At 42.9% G+C, this 17,836-nt stretch overlaps 1 protein-coding gene across 1 annotated transcript in view; it reads right to left on the reverse strand.

Annotated features, from left to right (window-relative positions):
* Positions 1–16,234, reverse strand: part of EXOC4 (exocyst complex component 4) — a 410,988-nt gene extending 394,754 nt beyond the window's left edge. Inside the window, exon 1 of the mRNA XM_009462605.2 lies at positions 16,109–16,234. Coding sequence (XP_009460880.1) covers positions 16,109–16,194 — 86 coding nt within the window. The 5' untranslated portion in view covers positions 16,195–16,234. The remainder of the gene's footprint in view (positions 1–16,108) is intronic.
* Positions 16,235–17,836: the final 1,602 nt, after the last annotated feature.

Below are 17,836 nucleotides of genomic sequence, written 5' to 3' on the forward strand. Positions count from 1 at the left end.
TCCAAGCCTGCAAGAAGACAAGACAACCATGATCCATTCTTGCAGAGTTCCAGGTGAAACCACTGTGCTGTCAGGCAGCAGGAGAGGGGAGAAGGGAAGAGTTACGGACTCTGGCGAAACACTGCTTTGTACAGCCCAGGGATGCGCTCACCGAGGACAAGACCGTATTAACACACCGTTACGTATTTTTCCAGCCTGTGATCCTAACTTGCAAGACTTGAACTCAACGGAAGTTTCAGGCTCAGTCAACTGCCATGTTCCAAGATTTCCAGCTGGCTCTGTCGGATGCACCAACTGGGAAACCTTCCCAGAATTAACACCTGTATTGGGAACCTCTTGTTTTCTTTAATTACCTGTTTTGGGACAATATTGTAGAAACAAGCATCACTAAAAATATCATACTCATCATTTTGACCAGAAAAATTTACCCATATTTACAGCCCTTTAGTCTGTTCTAGTTTAAAGCATTAAAGGGAGCACTTACTATGCCAAACGGGATAAATAATTCTACACAACAACAAAGAATTTAAGCCTAACTGTTTTTTTTTTCCCCTCCACCCACGTGAGTTTGCTTTAAATATTATTTCTTAATATTATTTTTATTATAATATTTCTTAATATTATTTTTATATTATTATGATTATTTCTTTATGGGTAGGATAATAGTTTAAATCACAACCCAAGATCCAAATGGAGAAAAGCAACACCAGAGGCTGCTTTTTCATTTATTTTACTGAAAGACCAGCAAGTTTCAGAAGTATAATGTTTTGGTTTTAGGACTTGGTTATTTCCAGTCATTATGGGAGTCTGGATTAATCCCATGATCATGAACTGAAGAACCACCAAAGAGCACTTAGAGAAAGGCAAACGCATTTTTTAATGGATGTGAATAGCAATATATAAATAAGTAAGAGGAATCGAAGCTATTTTAAGCCAAAATGTCAGAAACAAGTGTGCTATAAAACTGAGAATGCCTCCTCTGGATTTTTTTTAAAAGTCAAATTAAACCTTTTCCCAGATAATAATTTACATTTTTGTCCACCATGGCTGTACCATACAAATTTCTGCAACATATCCAAAAGCAGTATGAGTACTTACAACTTCTTACAGCCACCAGTAAGACCCTTCTGCTCATGTTCTTCTCAAGTCACTGTATCAGTCAGATGAGGCCTCACTTTACCTACTTAAACCAAAACTAACTCACTGCCTTCTCTCTACTCCAGTACTTCATTACCATGTATTTTACTCCTTCAAAACCACAACATTAAATCTGTGAAGTCTAGCAGCATCTGTAACTACAAAAAGGAGCAATGTCACTTTGAATTTGAAACATTACCTTGTACACCTGAATTTCCTAAGCCCCTTAGTACAGGAGCCATTTCTTTTTCTTGCTCTGCACAAAAAAAGCAAAGCAAGGAATACTTAATATTCTTGGGATTATATATGTTCCTGCTAACACTGCAGAAAAGTAAGCCAAGGGCATCTTTGCTTGTTTCAGTTCTATTAAAATGTGTGGCAAGGAAGAAGAAAAGTCAACACACTGTTTGCCAAATAGAAAGGATCAAAATTGTTTGGGAAAGGAACTTTGCAGAAAGAACTTTGAAGGGGGAATTACGAAACAGGACAGGATTATGAAACAATGATAAATATACATCAGCTTTTTAGAACTCCCTGAAAAGCAAAAGCATGCAAAACATATGATAAACAGAAGAAACGTCAATTTAGAAACCGAGGAGGTGCAGGTTATAAACTCGGTGGGGATCTCCAGTAGGGTTCCCTGATCAGTTCCCTTGTTTTTTTCATTTTAATTTTTCTAAATGAGAATCTGCCTCCCCTGTAAGATACCTGTAATTTGTACTCAGCAGCTGGATGGCTGCACGTGCCTGTCTCATTAGCAAGAGCTCAATAGGATTAGAATAATTCCAACTGGATGTTAAGTCTGTTAAAAGACGTTTTTATGCTACAGTAAAACAGAAACTCATTGAGCCAAATCTCATTGACTTTTGATTTTACATAGTTAAAAATACAAATTACACAAATGCAAAACGCTTAATTCACTGGAGTCACTTCCACATACGGAAGGCAGGATAGAGGAGATGATCAGACACAATCCTGAAATGTTTTTATCATGGGATGTACAGCATATTTCATACAAGAAAAAAAAGAAAAAAACCAAACCTTGCTATTTCCACTAAGGTCAGTGAATTTACACTGGAATTAGATTAATAAAATGAAGTCCATTGGGACTATTCATTTCGGTAGAATTTGATCTGTAGATCACGAGCATTTTTCATCTCCGCTTTCCAGCATTGAACTCAAATAACTAGCACGGGGTGGAAAGACTTTTACAGCAGTCCTGAAGCACCGTCATTCTGCGAGACGCCTAAAGCCTCAAACAGCTTGCTACAACAGTTCACATCAAAGACAGGAATAGCTAGTTTCCAAAGGTAAATACATAAGAAAATGTATTCACATTGATCAAATATAATTGCCATCTCTACCATTTCTGCAAGAGGCTGCACCTTTCTAGAAAGCTGCACGAACTCCACAGCTCCAGCAGAGTCCTCCTTGCTCAGCACCACAGAGGAGGGAACAAAGTGTCTTGGACATGTTGGCACAACTAGAACCCAAAAATACATTTGAATCTGCCCTCACCTTTTCCTTTACAGCAGTTCGAGAGACTGCAGCTATCAAAAGCTAAAGAGTAATTCAAAACACTGGGAGGCAAGATTTCTGACTTATGGATGCTTACCTGTAAATGCTCAACATGGTATTTGGGAGCAGCTGGAAAACCCACTTGAGTTGTTAAAACTTTTTTCTCTCCACAGACCTGAGGGGCTCAGCATTTTCCTCTGAGCTGCAAAATGAAATGCTTCTCTCACTAAAACATTAAGGAGCTTTGAGAAAGTCACACAATGTCTCGTTTTTATAATGCGGAAAATGCTACAGACTATAGCTACTAGTCACCACAGTAAATACATAAAGTGCTGTGAAAATGCACCACATTAAGTAGGGATAAAAGCACCTTTTCTCTAAGAACCAATGTAATTAATCTGGTCCCAGCAACAACTACCACCAGCAGACTCCATACCCAAGTTATTCTCACACTACAGAGTTAGTGTTGGCTATTTCTTTGCGTTTTGACAAATCAATGTTTTGCATAGACCTATCCAAGATCTGCAGGTGCCCGGACTGCAGAACTACCACACAATCTCATCTCCTCTGTAAATTTATTCCTACAGCGTGATGCATTAATTTAGAGAGGAAGAAGGAAATAAGAAAAAAAAAAAAAAAAAGGCCAACTCTCCAGCATTCAAACAATGCAAGAAAAACAACAGGCAGATGATGTAAAAGGACAGAAAACAAGCCATAATTTCTTCACAAGCTAATAAATTTCTTTCATTGTTGGGAACTGAAAGAACACGATGTTTACTAAGCTATTCAACGGCAGAAGAAAACAAACACCATTGTACTACACATCATGTGGCCCAACAGATAACTACAGGAGTACAGCAATGCTACACAGAGATGATCAGCTGCAAAACTAAGAAGCAATTCACCTCCCTTCCTAACATGCTATTTTTGAGCTTCAAATGCACTCCAGCCCCAAATCAGGATTTAACATCATAGCTCCCAGCACCACAGAACGCACACCACACACAGACTAATCTTTAATCTGTGTAACACCCACGTTCCCACGCATGTGCACAGCTTATCCACACCAACAAACTACTACAAAATAAGCTTCGATGCAAATGAAACGCACAACAGACTTCTTTGCTCAGTCCCCGTATCCACAAGCTTAGCGCAAACTGAGAATAGCCACAAGGGCAGTTACTTAGAAATGCTTTTTCTGGGGCATCCTGAGACACGCAGTAGGAAAAGCCTTTGCAAAGCCAGCAACAGGCACCACTGCAGGTACTTCAGGCAGTCGCAGTGCCAAAGCGCTCCGGCTGGCGATACGTGCTGCTGAACCACAAAGCTTCAAGGGGACTGAGTATTTTGTTCACAGAGACATGTACGGCAAATGTGGAAAAACGTGGGTTCCTAAAGAAATCTGCTCATCTTCCCCTCAAAGGGAAGCATGAATGAATGAGTCTCCATCTGCATTTTCAAATTTATTTTTCTGCTTGACAGTGAAGGTTTAGTTTTAGCACATGCTGTCCTACCAGTGTACCCAAGTCTGAAGCATCAGAGAGGCAACTCTGCTTTCTTTTCCCCTCTCTTTTATTCTACAAGGGCCAATAACAAAAATAGGTCAGTGAGAGACAAGTCCATGAATTTCTCAGCTCCACGTGCCCACAGTCCAACCCTGGTTTGTTCTGCAACGTGCTGAATGCCCTCATAGCACACACAAGCTCTCGGTCTTCCGAACCTGAATTCGGGGTGCGATCCACGCCACTCCTGTTGCATCTAGTACCCTGCATTTCCTTCACTAGAGTGTTTTTTCTACCAAATCCTGTAGTTAGTTGCCTCCCTACCCCCGTATTTTGCACTGTGGCAAAAGGAAGTTAACATTAAATTTTAAGACTATCCATTTACAGGCACCAACCTCAACAGCTCCAGCAGGAATCAGATTTGAGACTCAACAAGAATTTCTGTTTACATTGACAAGTCTTGTATTTCCCCACACAGCCTGTATTATCAAGGGCTTTAGTCTGTTTTCCCGGGCAGATGAGTAATTTCTTTTGCCAGCCCACTGTTAGCTTCCTACCTGCCCAATAAAATGCCAAGAGAATTAGATTAAGTGTCAATTTTAAGAGAAAACTGTTAATGTTAATGAATAATAAATGTTTCGTTTCTGCAAATTTGCTTTTTCTGATGCCTCCAGCTAGGTTGGGTGGATAACTGCCTGCCTATTTTACCTACCCTAAGGCCAGCCCTGTTAAGTATGATTATTGCTAAGCTATGTATAGTAAACAGAGTCTTAATTATCCATTTTTTGACAGGAAGAACATTGTAGTAACAGTATGTGGGCATTATGCTTCTGTGGATTTTTTTACTAAACAAAAGTGAAAGAACAGGTACTGCGTGCAAACTGCAAATATGCGCCTTAGAAAATTAACGCTAAGTTAGTACGCGCAACATGCTAGACAACTCTTAAAGGAGAGGAGCGTTGAAGTCCCCCCTGCTTTTGACCATTGCTGTAGGTGTTCAGCATCTGTGTGTCCCTGTAAAGCCCCTTTTCCTCTGCTGCTCAATATCAGAGCAGACGTATGCAAATATTTGTGGGTAAAGGCGGAAAAAGAATGTTACATGATGCACAGGTACAGCTTGGAAATCCAGGAAGAATCTTCCATTCCTTCTGGATCAGGTTTCTTTCCGTATGCAATTCACTTGCCTTCACTCAGTGTCACTTATTCAAATGAAAACACTCATTAAAGACAGCGGGAAACACCAACAAAAAAAAGGGCAAGCCAATCAAATTTAAATATTTCTCACCTGATCAGGAAAATGAACATTTTAGTGAAGTGTAATTGAACGGAGTGCTGAATCCCTGGGGGGACCAAACAGAGCTCCGATTTTAACAGCAATCCACAGTAAACTTTCTGCCACCTGTTTGTACGCTGCTCCGCACCCTATCATGTGCCTTGTTAAGCCTCCCAGTTCCTAGCTACGATAACACAGACAGCTTGTGGTATCAACTGCACACAACGTAGCTTGGCTTAAAGCTCATCTTGGCGAAAGCCAAGGCTACGTTTAGAAGCGTGGCCAACTTACGGGACTCACTTATGCTGTAACCTTTTTCTCCAATAAAAACAATGCCAGAAATCTGTTCAACAGAAAGAACTTCTTAAGTACACACTGCAGCCTTGGGCAAAATCCAAAGTTTAAGGGATACACTATGATCCATCCCTTCTGAAGAAATCGGGTGAGGTTTTCAATGTTTTACAGTTTGGATAACAGTTAAACAATAATTCTTCCCATCCTTCTTTGAAATCTGCAGAGAAAGAGTGCTGGGTAGGCACTACATATCAATACTATAAAAACTCTCCCGAATACATTTCACAACTTATCATATATACTTCCATCACTCCGGACAATAAAGTTAATAGTACAGCACTACGATTATAAAAATTACCCTTCAGGAAGGAAAATTAGAGAAGGTGGTTTTATTTATTTATGTATTTATTCTCTGTTTTACACCATACCAAGGACCTAAAACACAAACCAGAATACAACAGCCTCTGTAAGGTACAGAAAAAAAAAAAAAAAAAAATTTCAAAGCATGGCCTTCATCAACACAGGTAATTTTTGGCCAACAGAGGATTTGTGGAGTTAAACGAAGAAAGCAGTTGCTAGAAGCAACAAATAATCATTTAAGCAGAGCACTGTGGATGTCTAGAAAGACCAGTCTCCTCTCTGCAGGAAATAGCTGCAATGTGCCAAGGAGACTTCAGTATTAAAAAGGAAAAAAAGAAAAGCAGAGTAAAAAGAAACCCATTAGAATCGAGTTACTTTTCATACAGCACCTCTTGCTGATGACCGTGGCCACAGACCAATTACAGCACCTGCTTTCTCATTCTGGTTTAAACCGTTGTGATCATTACCAGACATTTATAGTGCGCTAACACCCGAAGGCCAACCGCGCAGCCGCCCCATTGAGAGACACCGCTCAGACACGCAGACCGGCAGCGCGAGCTCTTTGTGGCAGGAAATCTAATAGACAAGAAACAACAACAGGTGAATAAAAGATAAGAGGTCAGGATGCGAGGGAAAGGGAACAAAATAACCGAGATGAAAGAGAGCATCTGTCCGCATCTCAGCTGTCCAGCAGAAGCAAGCGTAACCAGACGGCTCCTCAGACGCTGTCAGGTTGCAAATTATCACAGGAATTGCAGCAGTGGCTCTGAAGTGCAAGTTGTTGGGAGGATCGAGTGTTGACTACACAGATGCGTGGAAGATGCATATAAGTGCTCTGCAAGAAGAAATACTGTCTGACAAAATGCACTAAATTGTTAGTCCCTTTTCCTCCCCAAAAAGCTGTAGAGGGAAACAGAACATTACACAATGGGTCTGACCCTGATAATTTCAAGAACTAGGCCTTGTAGTGAAAGCGTCAAGCAAGACCTAAGATCAAACATGCATTTTGAAAATGTTTATTGCAGGCACCTTACTCATATTTAAGCCTCTGAGTTAATCAGAATACAATGCCTATGTGAGGAAACAAGAAAATCTGGTCCTTTCTGAAAACCAGGGTTTGTCTGGTTGGGTTTGTTGGTTTTTTTTTTCCCCTAGGTCTTAATTTTATGGGTGTAAAAAAAACCCTGTATGGGACAAGAGCCTGTCTAGAGCAGTTCAGCAGGTTTTCTTCCTCCCGACTGCTGTGCCACAATCTGGGTGCCAGCCTGCGAGACCTTACAAGCAGCTGCATTTCAACAGGACGCAATGAAAAAGTTTTGTAAAGCACCCTAGGACAAGAACAACTGTGCTTCAGCACACTGTCTGCACTGCTCTACAAATTTCCAGAGGTACATTAAACTAAATGGATTTATTTGAATTTTATAATTGAAAACTGTTGTCTTAAAGACAAGTCCCAAATGGGGTGATCTACAGCTTCCAGCACTATTTAACCTCAAAGCATATGATCTGATAATACATGTTCTGAAACCTCCAGAGTCACATTGAAACCACTGCAAAAAGTTGGTTCTGTATGAAACAAAGCCAGCCAGAAGAAAAAAGAAAAAAATAAATAAATCCAAGAGGTATTTAACAATTTAACTCAGTAGCAACATGCTGAATGCTTTCTCATTATTTTCACAGGTTGATTGTTCCTATGAAATTCTGGATTTGAGGAAATGAATCAAAATGTTCAGGTGACAAACTACTCCCTTCCTGGAGACAATGAGGTGCTGGAAAGAAGGTAGTCAAAAATTGCACCATACAAGTCAATAGGCTTGGGAAATGGGGTATCACTGACTATAAAATCACAAAGGATCTTACCCTTGGGGGGAAAAAAAAGAAAAAAAGGTGAAATCCTGAGGCCAACATGCTCCAACCTCATCAAGGGGAATACAAGGTACTCAGCCTCCAGACGACCAGATCTCCATTGTGCAAAGAAATAACTCACTCCCTCACTACAAAAAACGGCAGAACCAAGTCTCTTCAAAATGCTGTTAAACATACACAGTAAACAGAGCTTTATAAAACATTTTCCTCCTCTACTTACATTCCATTAATCTTTCATGCCACTTACACAGTTGGTTAGAGCATTTTCAACAGAAGTTGATGATCTTTTTATCAGTGAGGACTTGCAGATGCAAGCATGATAGCTGCAGTGAAAAGGCTGAATGGCCTACAGCTATCTAAATGAATATCATCAGGGAATTCTTTATTTTGCTAAATTAACCAACCCTTAATCAAATTTCACCACACCGATACAAACGACGCAGGTATAAGCTAGTGATGAGCTGAATTCTGAAACAAAGACTGGACTGCAGTCATTTAAGATGATGGCTTCAACAGGAGAAGTCATGCTCCTTTGGATGTCTCCAACAGCAGTACATTCAGATGAAAAAACAATCCTGCACACAGGCAAAACCCTAAGGACACCAGCTTCACACTGTTTTGCACCTTGGCAAAGGGATGCAGACAGGAGACAGACCCATGAGATGCCAGTTCCACTGCCAGGCGCAAGCAGAGCGACTCAGCTTCTCCTCCACTGTGCCAGAGCCTGTCCAGGACAGGAGACCACAGGTACCAACTCTCTACCTTTTTTTGCAATTAACTTTAGATTCAGAAAGTCAACACAGCTGCTACACAAATTATCACATTCCCAGGAGAAAACCGAACTCCTAAGGATCATTATTTTCAAATCTGCGAGAGCAGAGGCTGGACAGCGCTACTCAGACCTGCCACCTGGATGATTAAAAGAATAAGAGTATTGAAGGAGCCATTGGCCACCTTGTGCTACGAACCCCTCCTTCAAATCACACCGCATCAGAACAGCAGCCCGGCAGGAATCAGCAAGAAGCTTTGGAATATTCATTATTAACCTGAAGGTTTCAATACTGCACTGGAATGAAGAGCTGTTGGAGGCGATGCCTTCGAAAGAGTTGAAACCACAGAACTTGTAATCATTTATTAACAAAACCGACTGTTTCCACTTCCTAGTTTCCTAAGGGTAGGCTCAACTCCAGCTCTGCACAGTGCATTTTCTAAAGCTAAAATAAGAGCTGAAAAATAAAGTACCTTGAGCTTTTAACAAGGTATGGTCACACACATTGTCCTTTCGCATATGGCTGTATATTCACCTATGCACCTTCACCTATTGTTCCTATTAAACGTAACCAAGTATCTGTATCAAGCTGCAACCCAACACTTGCCAAATATGCACACATTTTATACAAGTGCCTCAAGATCATTTCAGGAAAATTTATAGTTTAAAACCATACCCTGCCATATACAATTTATTCTCGATGAATTTCCGAGCTACTTGTCTTGTAGAAGAACTGCTACCTTTATAACTTTGGAAAACACCATTAGCAACAAAAGTGGTTTTAAGAGACCATTACAGTACATACAGATCAGAATAACTCCGCTTTATTTCTTGTAGCAGCTATTTCTCAAATGTAACAGCGAGGGTAACAGCTATACATCCCTTTTTCTTACTCCTACATCACAAACTGGGCTATCAGTTCTATTGCTTCAGACAGAAAGAGAAGACCAAATGCCAGGTCATTAGTAAGAATCCATTTAACAAAGTTCACTGTAGATGGAATGAAAATAATGGCCAAAAAGCATTAAAAAGAATTCCGCTTGTGAAAAATAAAATATGTTCAAGGGGTTTTGCCTGTAATTTCAACTTCTGCAGACATGAAAGTAGGAAGTGCACTGTATCTTGCCTCACTTTTAGTTCTCCTGGACATCTGTCGTATGCGTTTGCCTGTGTGAAAGCTTAGCGCAAAGATTTCAATAAGGTCTTATGGAGTCACTGCTAAAGTTTGTTTTCTCCCAATTAAAGCAGCTATTAAAGGCCAGTTTTAAAAAATAGCAACCTTTAACTGAAAGAAAAACGCCTAACAATAAATAAAAGGCAGGCACATTCACCAATTAAAAATCTGACAAGATATCTCAAAAAAATAGCATTTGCTAAATGCCAGGTTGCTTGTTTCAGAGTACAAAAGTTGCTTCAACCAGCTACCAACAAAACAAAAGGTTAAGAAAAATCAATATACATACACGTGTTTGTCCTCTGAAAGATAAAAAAATATTCCACAAGTTGTCCTCCAGCAGATGAGCAGAATTTTCTCCATTCTCTGCACTATTTTTTAAAGACATTGCCAAAGCCCACGTGATCAGCATTAGACTTCTACAACAAAAGTTCCTGGTCTCCAGTGACAACATTTTGACCTTCCAAAGTACCTTTTATTTAAGGAACTTGAAGGACCTTTCTCATACATGAAGGAACTGGCACATTTTTGAAGCGGGTGTGCTGAGGCATAAGTGCAAGCCCTGAGCTTTTGACCATCCAGCAGAAGCACAGGGACAGAAGCTGTAAAGCCCTGATATCCAGTATCCTACTCTAGAAGTTACAATCCCAGGAGCTATGTCTTCTTGCAGCAAATAATGGTCATTTCTTCTCAGCAATGTGAGGACAAGGGCAAATTGAAGATACTCTCATATCCCCTGAAGGCACAGGGAGAAGAAGGGCTCCGTCAGCCACAACAAAGGTGGGGATTTTAACAGCAGACTTTACAAACATTCATTAAGTTTCCCAAACACTCTTTACTTCCAAAAGATGTGTTGTTATGAACATACCTACCCTTCAAAACCTTTATTTCTCCTTCAGAAAAAGCAAGAGGGAAACCGTGCCCAAGCACTCAGCGTAACCCTGCAGCAGCACTGCTGAGGGTATGACTACGCTACCTCGTAACTCAGCTCCTGGCTCTTTTCAAATGGATCAGTCCTGTCCTGGGGCAGTGCTGCGCATCGTTCGCTCCTGACAGCGTTCCTACAGGCAGGACAGACAAGGCACCTGGTACCGCTCCATCCACTGAATACAGTTTTTTAATATCCCAGGAGGGCTGGTGCCCTCGTGGCTCCTGTAACGCTGCGCAGGAAACACAAAGGCAGCATGACACTATAAAACATCCTACCTGAGGGCTGCAAGACAGGTTTTTACGATGGTAAACAATCTGAACCGCTGTTCATAGACGTGTACAGGTTTTGGAACCAATGAGACTTCACAAGGATGCCACAAGGGTGGTTTGCAATGTGGACAGGGCCAGTCAGCTCGAGCTGGGGCTACGGGGCAGCACGGGAAACGGACATCTCAGACATTTAGGAAAAACTTCTTCACCAAAAGGGCTGTCAGGCCCTGGCACAGGCTGCCCAGGGCAGGGGTTGAGTCCCCAGCCCTGGAGGTGTTTAAAAGCCAGGTAGATGTGGTGCTTAAGGACATGGTTTAGTGGTGGGCTTGGCAGTGCTGGGTTAACGGTTGGACTCTATGATCTTACAGGTCTTTTCCAACCTTAATGGTGCTACGATTCTATGATCTCCACCACATGGCTTGGGAGCCAGAAATCACCCCTCTGAGCCGGAGGACCTTAGCAGGGTTACCCTCACCCAACAGATCCTAGTTCAGCTCAAACATCAGGATTTTATTTTCAGTTTTGTACTCTAACTACTGAGCAGCACAACTCCTTCTGCTCAGGAAACAACTTCTTCCAAATTAGTCCATACTTGAGGCTGCGTTTGTTCTCTATTCTTGGAAACAACCGGAAAAACAGGGTGAATTCGATCAGTACGTGAATCCTCCTACGGGAAACAACTCCCAAAGAACAAATGTGTTCCCCAACACAACAGGAAAAACTGACACTTCACAGGGACAGAAAAGAGATCAAAAGTGGGACGGACTTTCCTGTTGGGTCTCCCTTCATCTGAGTTCTCTGCATTCAGAGCTGCCGAAAAGTAACACCGCAGAGACAAGGGATGGCCCAAAATTTCCAAACTATACTGAGACTGCGATGAGTAACACTGATGACAGCTACACCGCCACGCTGGCATTTATGCAATTAACTTTCCTGAAGCAGCAGCACCCTGATTTTAGACTAGAGCCTTAGCTTCCACAAAACACCATTTCTCACTTGATTTCAGTGCTGCTATAATACGTTAACCTTTGTCAAGGATCTGGCCCCAGATACTCTCCCTGAAAGTGAGGCACTTTCTCCTGGGAAGTCCAGTGAAATAGGTACAAGAATCCCTAAATCTAGTATCAGAGGAAAGTAAATTATTCAGCCTTTTGCAAGAGAGCTACTGAGCTTGAGTAAATACCAAAAATTATCCCTTCATTAATAAAATCATTTATATTTATAAAAGGCCTTTCAGCTTCACATTTCAAAGCATTTTATAGACAACCACACAAAATAGATTTTGCAGACGTAAACAATGTTTCTTTTTGAAGGACAGAACCGCCTTTGCTATAACCAAGTAAAACATAATAATACTTGAAGAAGCTCCTCTGGCTTTGTTTGTTTACAGCAGAAGAATATAGTCAAAGGTTTGCTACTTTTCATACGCTGTTTCCTTTCATGGGCCTTTCACACAGCAACAAGAGAGAAACAAATAGTCTTCTAAACAAACAGAGAAATGCAAGTGTAAAACCACAAGGACTGGCAGAAGACTCTATACATAAACATTTTGAAAATAAAGCTATCAAGAAAAGAAGGCTTTGAGGCATTTAAAAAAAATAGTCTACTGTTAAGATTTGTAGTATTTTTCTGAACCTGAGTAAAGTTATAAGAAAGATACATTTAACCTACCCAGCTCTAAATTTGTTTGCAGTGGTATATTACGAGCATACAAAACAGCAAAAAATTTCACCTGTTGCTTAGCAAGTTCATCCTCACCTGAGCTACTATACAAAAACAACATCCAGAAGTGATTTAAATTCCTTTCCACGCCATTTGCTTTTTGTACTTGGCTAACCCTAAGAAATCTGAATATTTTCAACACAACACTTTTTTCTTCCTTTACAATCAGTTCTACTTTCAGGTTTTCATGGTCTGGCTCAACATGACACTTCAAGCTCCGCAAAGAATCTCTACATCCAAACCAAGTTCTAATTAAATTCTGGAGGTTTAGTTATCAGGTTGTTCTATTGAATAATTTTAATTTCATAAAGTCGATAACCTCAATGTTGTGTCTAAACACGGGACCTAAACTAGCCAAGGTATCAGTGCCTGTAAGCCAAGGATTATTAGACAAACGTGATTTCTTATTTGGAGAACACAGTAACATGAGCTCACTCGCATTTTATATTATAAATGAAATTAAAACTCCAGATTTATTAAAATAGAGATACAAAAGGAGGCCCTTATAATACTCTTGGAAATTATAGGAAACATTAAAAAAAAAAAAAAAAAAAAGGGAAAATTACTACAGGAAAAGCTGCAACAATCAACGCATGTATATTATTCATTCTTCCACTGTCTACAAATTATTATATTTTCTCTAAATTAAGGTTATTTAGACACAACTTACCACGTTTGCCTTTCCAACTTATTCAAACTTGAGGCTGCTAAAGAAGCACTAAGCACAACACACTTTAAATCCACACTATTTATCCTTGTCCCAAATATAAGGTGTAAGTGCCCAGTAAAAACTCAGGATCCAGCCGAGAAGCCTGATTTTTTCAGGTTTTCACAACTACACATGTATTTATTATGCAAACGGTCCATGCGAACCCATGAACAATTGGACCCATGTGGGTGTAGGTCTGGCTATGACATTTTCAGGCACACCACCCATTTTAATAGCCACTTATTTGGGTATTAACTTCCCATCCCTTTCCCTTTCAACATTGGTTATATGCAAAATAAAAAGTTACCAAAGTACACTACTACCGCTGCCATGCCTCATGTTTATATGAGGTCATACGAATGTATACTTTTTGCCATCTGCATACATACATATACATGTAACTCCAACCTAAACATGCCTGGGTTTATAACAGTTTTTCTTATAAAACTAATGAACCACATATCACAGAATCATAGAATCGTTAAGGTTGGAAAAGACCCTTAAGATCATCGAGTCCAACCGTTAACCTATCACTACCAAGCCCACCACTAAACCATGTCCTTAAGCACCACGGCAACCCTTCTTTTAAATACACCCAGGGCTGGGGACTCAACCACTTCCCTCAGCAGCCTGTGCCAGGGCCTGACAGCCCTTTCGGTGAAGAAGTTTTTCCTAATATCAAACCCAAACTTCCCCTGGCGCAGCTTGAGGCCGTTCCCTCTCGTCCCATCGCTTGTTCCTGGGGAGAAGAGACCGACCCCCCCGGCTCCAGCCTCCTTTCAGGCAGTTGCAGAGAGCGATGAGGGCTCCCCTCAGCCTCCTCTTCTCCAGGCTGAGCACCCCCAGCTCCCCCAGCCGCTCCTCCCCAGCCTTGGGCTCCAGCCCCTGCCCCAGCCTCGCTGCCCTGCTCTGGCCACGCTCCAGCCCCTCCATGGCCGCCTTGGGGTGAGGGGCCCAGCGCTGAGCACCGTACTCAAGGGGCAGCCTCACCAGTGCCCAGTACAGGGGCACCATCACCTCCCTGCTCCTGCTGGCCACACTATTCCTGATACAAGCCAGGATGCCACTGGCCCTCTTGGCCACCTGAGCACACTGCTGGCTCATGTTCAGGTGGCTGTCAACCAACACCCCCAGGTCCTTTCCCACCAGGCAGCTCCCAGCCACTCCTCCCCCAGCCTGTACCGGTGCCTGGGGTTGTTGTGACCCAAGTGCAGGACTCGGCACTGAGCCTTGTTGAACCTCACACAGGTGGCCCCGGTCCAACGATCCAGCCTGGCCAGGTCCCTCTGCAGAGCCTTCCTACCCTCCAGCAGATCGACACTTCCACCCAGCTTGGTGTCATCTGCAAACTGACTGAGATACTTGAAATTGATAAGTCAGGCACCACGGTCTGTCTTAAGCATCACCTTTCATTCATTGTTCAGTGTGATTCTTTGTTACCTATTACCACACAATTCAGAAGCTGAAGCCGCAACCCTGGAAAGGCTAAGCAGTTCTGTGATCCAGCTGCTTTTTTTGGAGCCACCATCTGCCTCAAGTTTTGCAAGATCTGAAAGACCGGTTTTCAGAATAATGAAAAAGAAACGAATTTTGTCCTGAACATTATCATTCATAGAGGATTTTAAAATCATAACATGTCCTAGATACAGGACTATTGCTACAGTAACTTCTCCAAAGTAATAGAATGACTATAGTTTCTGGCAAAGATATTGAAGTAGGAACCAAAGTTTGAAAGTTCATTACAACTCACAATATCATACTAGTATGACTGCTTGCTGCCCACATGCACTTTGAAGGGTGTGCATACGGCCAATATTTAAAAGCTTCAGTGTGGGACATCAGCTGCCAACCCACTGGTTATAAACAGCACAGAAGAGATTTACAAGCAGTTGAAGAAGGCACAGAGGGAAAACGGTGAAATGAATTCAGGTCCTTGCTTGTCTCCAAATATATCACAGAATCATCCTCTAGCAGAGAAGATGAGAGTGCAGGAATAAGGGCAGACAAAAATCAATAGTCTAAACATGACTAGACACAACTGCTTTCTTTTCATCCCCTGCAAGGCAGTTAGACTCAGAAGTAGCAGCACTTTTCCCACTACCGCATCCTAAAACAGGACGGAGTCTGCACACAGGACTTCCTAGTCCCACGGCTTTTCCAACCAGCAGTATCTTACTCAGTGTTGCTCTGCGTTTGTGAATGGGGGTCACCTATGGACGGTACAGGAATAAGAAGATGGTGCCTTGACCCTCCCTGTATGGCATAAAGCTAGTGGTAACTGCAGGAGTTACTCCTCTGACCCCAGGATCCAGCAAAGTCAGGGGAACAGGAAGGGGTGAGCCGGGCAGGGCGGGAGGATGGTGGGACACCCCTCAGGAGAAGTCCTGCCGCAGCACTGAGGCCTCCCCACCGCTGTCAGGGCCCTGGAAGGACCCGAAGCTCTGGAGGCCCGGCCCGGGGAGGCCCCCACAGCACGGCTGGGCCCGCACACGCCCCTGGGTCACCCCCAGGGGCCCAGGCAGCGGCCAGGAGCGGCCCTGCGGGCGGGACGGGAGGCTGCGGAGCGGGGCCGCGCCGCCCATACCTGATCACAGAGATGAGCAGCCCCGAGGGGTCCTTGCTCTTGCTCATGGTGCTCCGGTAGCGGCCCGCCGCCTCGCCCGCCGCCATCTTGCACCCCCTCCAAACACAGGGCAGCCACCCTTGCTGGCGCGGCGCAGCCAGTCAGAGGAGAGGAGGCGGGCATCTGCGGGTCTGTGACCCAATAGAAGGCGAAGGTGATGGGGCGCGCGACATCAAGTGGCTGTGCAGCGTGCGGCGGCGCCGCGGGGCCGTCTGGGAGTTGTAGTTTTAATGGCGGCGGCCCCGGCCTGCTTCACTCTCAGCCTGGCGTTGACAGAATCGCGCCTTCGACGATGCAATCCCCCCCTTCGAAAGGCGGTTAAAGTTGATTAACGGATCAAGAAATTACCGACCAGACACGATACATCTGCAAAAAAGGGCTGTGCCCAAACATCATCATTCTCTCTGGAGGCTGCAGAAAATGCAGTGGGAGCGTGAGGGACCAAAGGCACCTCAGAAGGCGCCTGACGGGCTCCCGGGCCTTTGCCGGACTGAATGGCGAATGATTTAAACATTTATAGGGTTTAAAATGAACAAAATGCGATAGCTACTTAAAGTAACGTGTCCTACAAACTAGCTAATGCTAAACACTAACTGCGTGCCACAGCCTTGGGCGGGTTCTGGCTGCAAGGGGCTGCTGAAGCATCACATCATTTAATGTCTTCAAGTTACTGTGGTTTTAAAAATAGCTTTCCCCTTGATTTTCCCAGGAAGGTGGTGAGGTGAGTTGAGCTGAAACAGCCCAGGTGATCTTCGAAGTGGGCTCTGAAAGTAAGCCTGACCTAGTTGGAGTTTGACATTTGAATTGTGGTTTTTGCACAGCTGGGGGTGACAAACCGGAGTCAGTTCACAAACCGGCCGGGAAGGGGCACATCTTTGACACACAACGCTTACTGAAGGCCAACTTGCTTGATTGTAGTCCGTCTCGCCTTACCATTGATGCGCTCCACCTCTTGCCATAGGATCATCTTCTTTAGAAAGGAAAAGGTGTATGTCACTGCATCAGGCTTAGAAAGCAAAAAGCTGTTTTTCACCGGCTTGCTGGGCAATATAGAACGAGTCATCTTACAACCACAGCCTCGCTTTCCCCATTTGCAGACGAGGGATAACGATACCTCTCCGGTCAAGTCCTTTGAGAGCTTGTGTTAAAAGCACCACGCAAGGCCCAGGTTTGTTATTGCAGAGGCAGGAATTCCTTAGCAAATGCAGTAACAGTCAGGTATTAAGAGCTGCTGGGTGTTTTTTAAACCAGTTTCACTCCATCACGTCAAAGACACTGCTCCTGGCTGCTATTCTGGAGTTGTTTCTTCAGCCCAAAGCTACACATTAACAATTTTAATTGCATGAAAATTGCTGAAATCTGTACGTAAGTCAACAGTACCCATTTATATGAACTGTATTTGGAATATAAGGTAATTGGAAGCATGGTATTCCTAGGGCTTATTTATATGGGGAAGATTTCCACAGTAGCTATTATGGAAGAATCTCTATTATCACCGGCTGTATCTATTATCATTAGCAGAATGGCAAAATAAGAGCACGGGCACTTTAATTCTGAAATAAAAGACACTGTATTCCTGAATAACCAATGTGTTTTCAGAACAGAATAATTACTCCAAAGTAAAGTGATTTTTATCTCCAGATAGGGCGTGCACGTGAAGTGTGTTCCTGTATAGCTGTTCTGCTCCAT

The sequence above is a fragment of the Nipponia nippon genome, unplaced genomic scaffold (genome assembly GCF_047370975.1).
Source record: "Nipponia nippon isolate SJK-2023a ecotype South Korea unplaced genomic scaffold, ASM4737097v1 scaffold_3, whole genome shotgun sequence".
In the NCBI taxonomy this organism is placed as follows: domain Eukaryota; kingdom Metazoa; phylum Chordata; class Aves; order Pelecaniformes; family Threskiornithidae; genus Nipponia; species Nipponia nippon.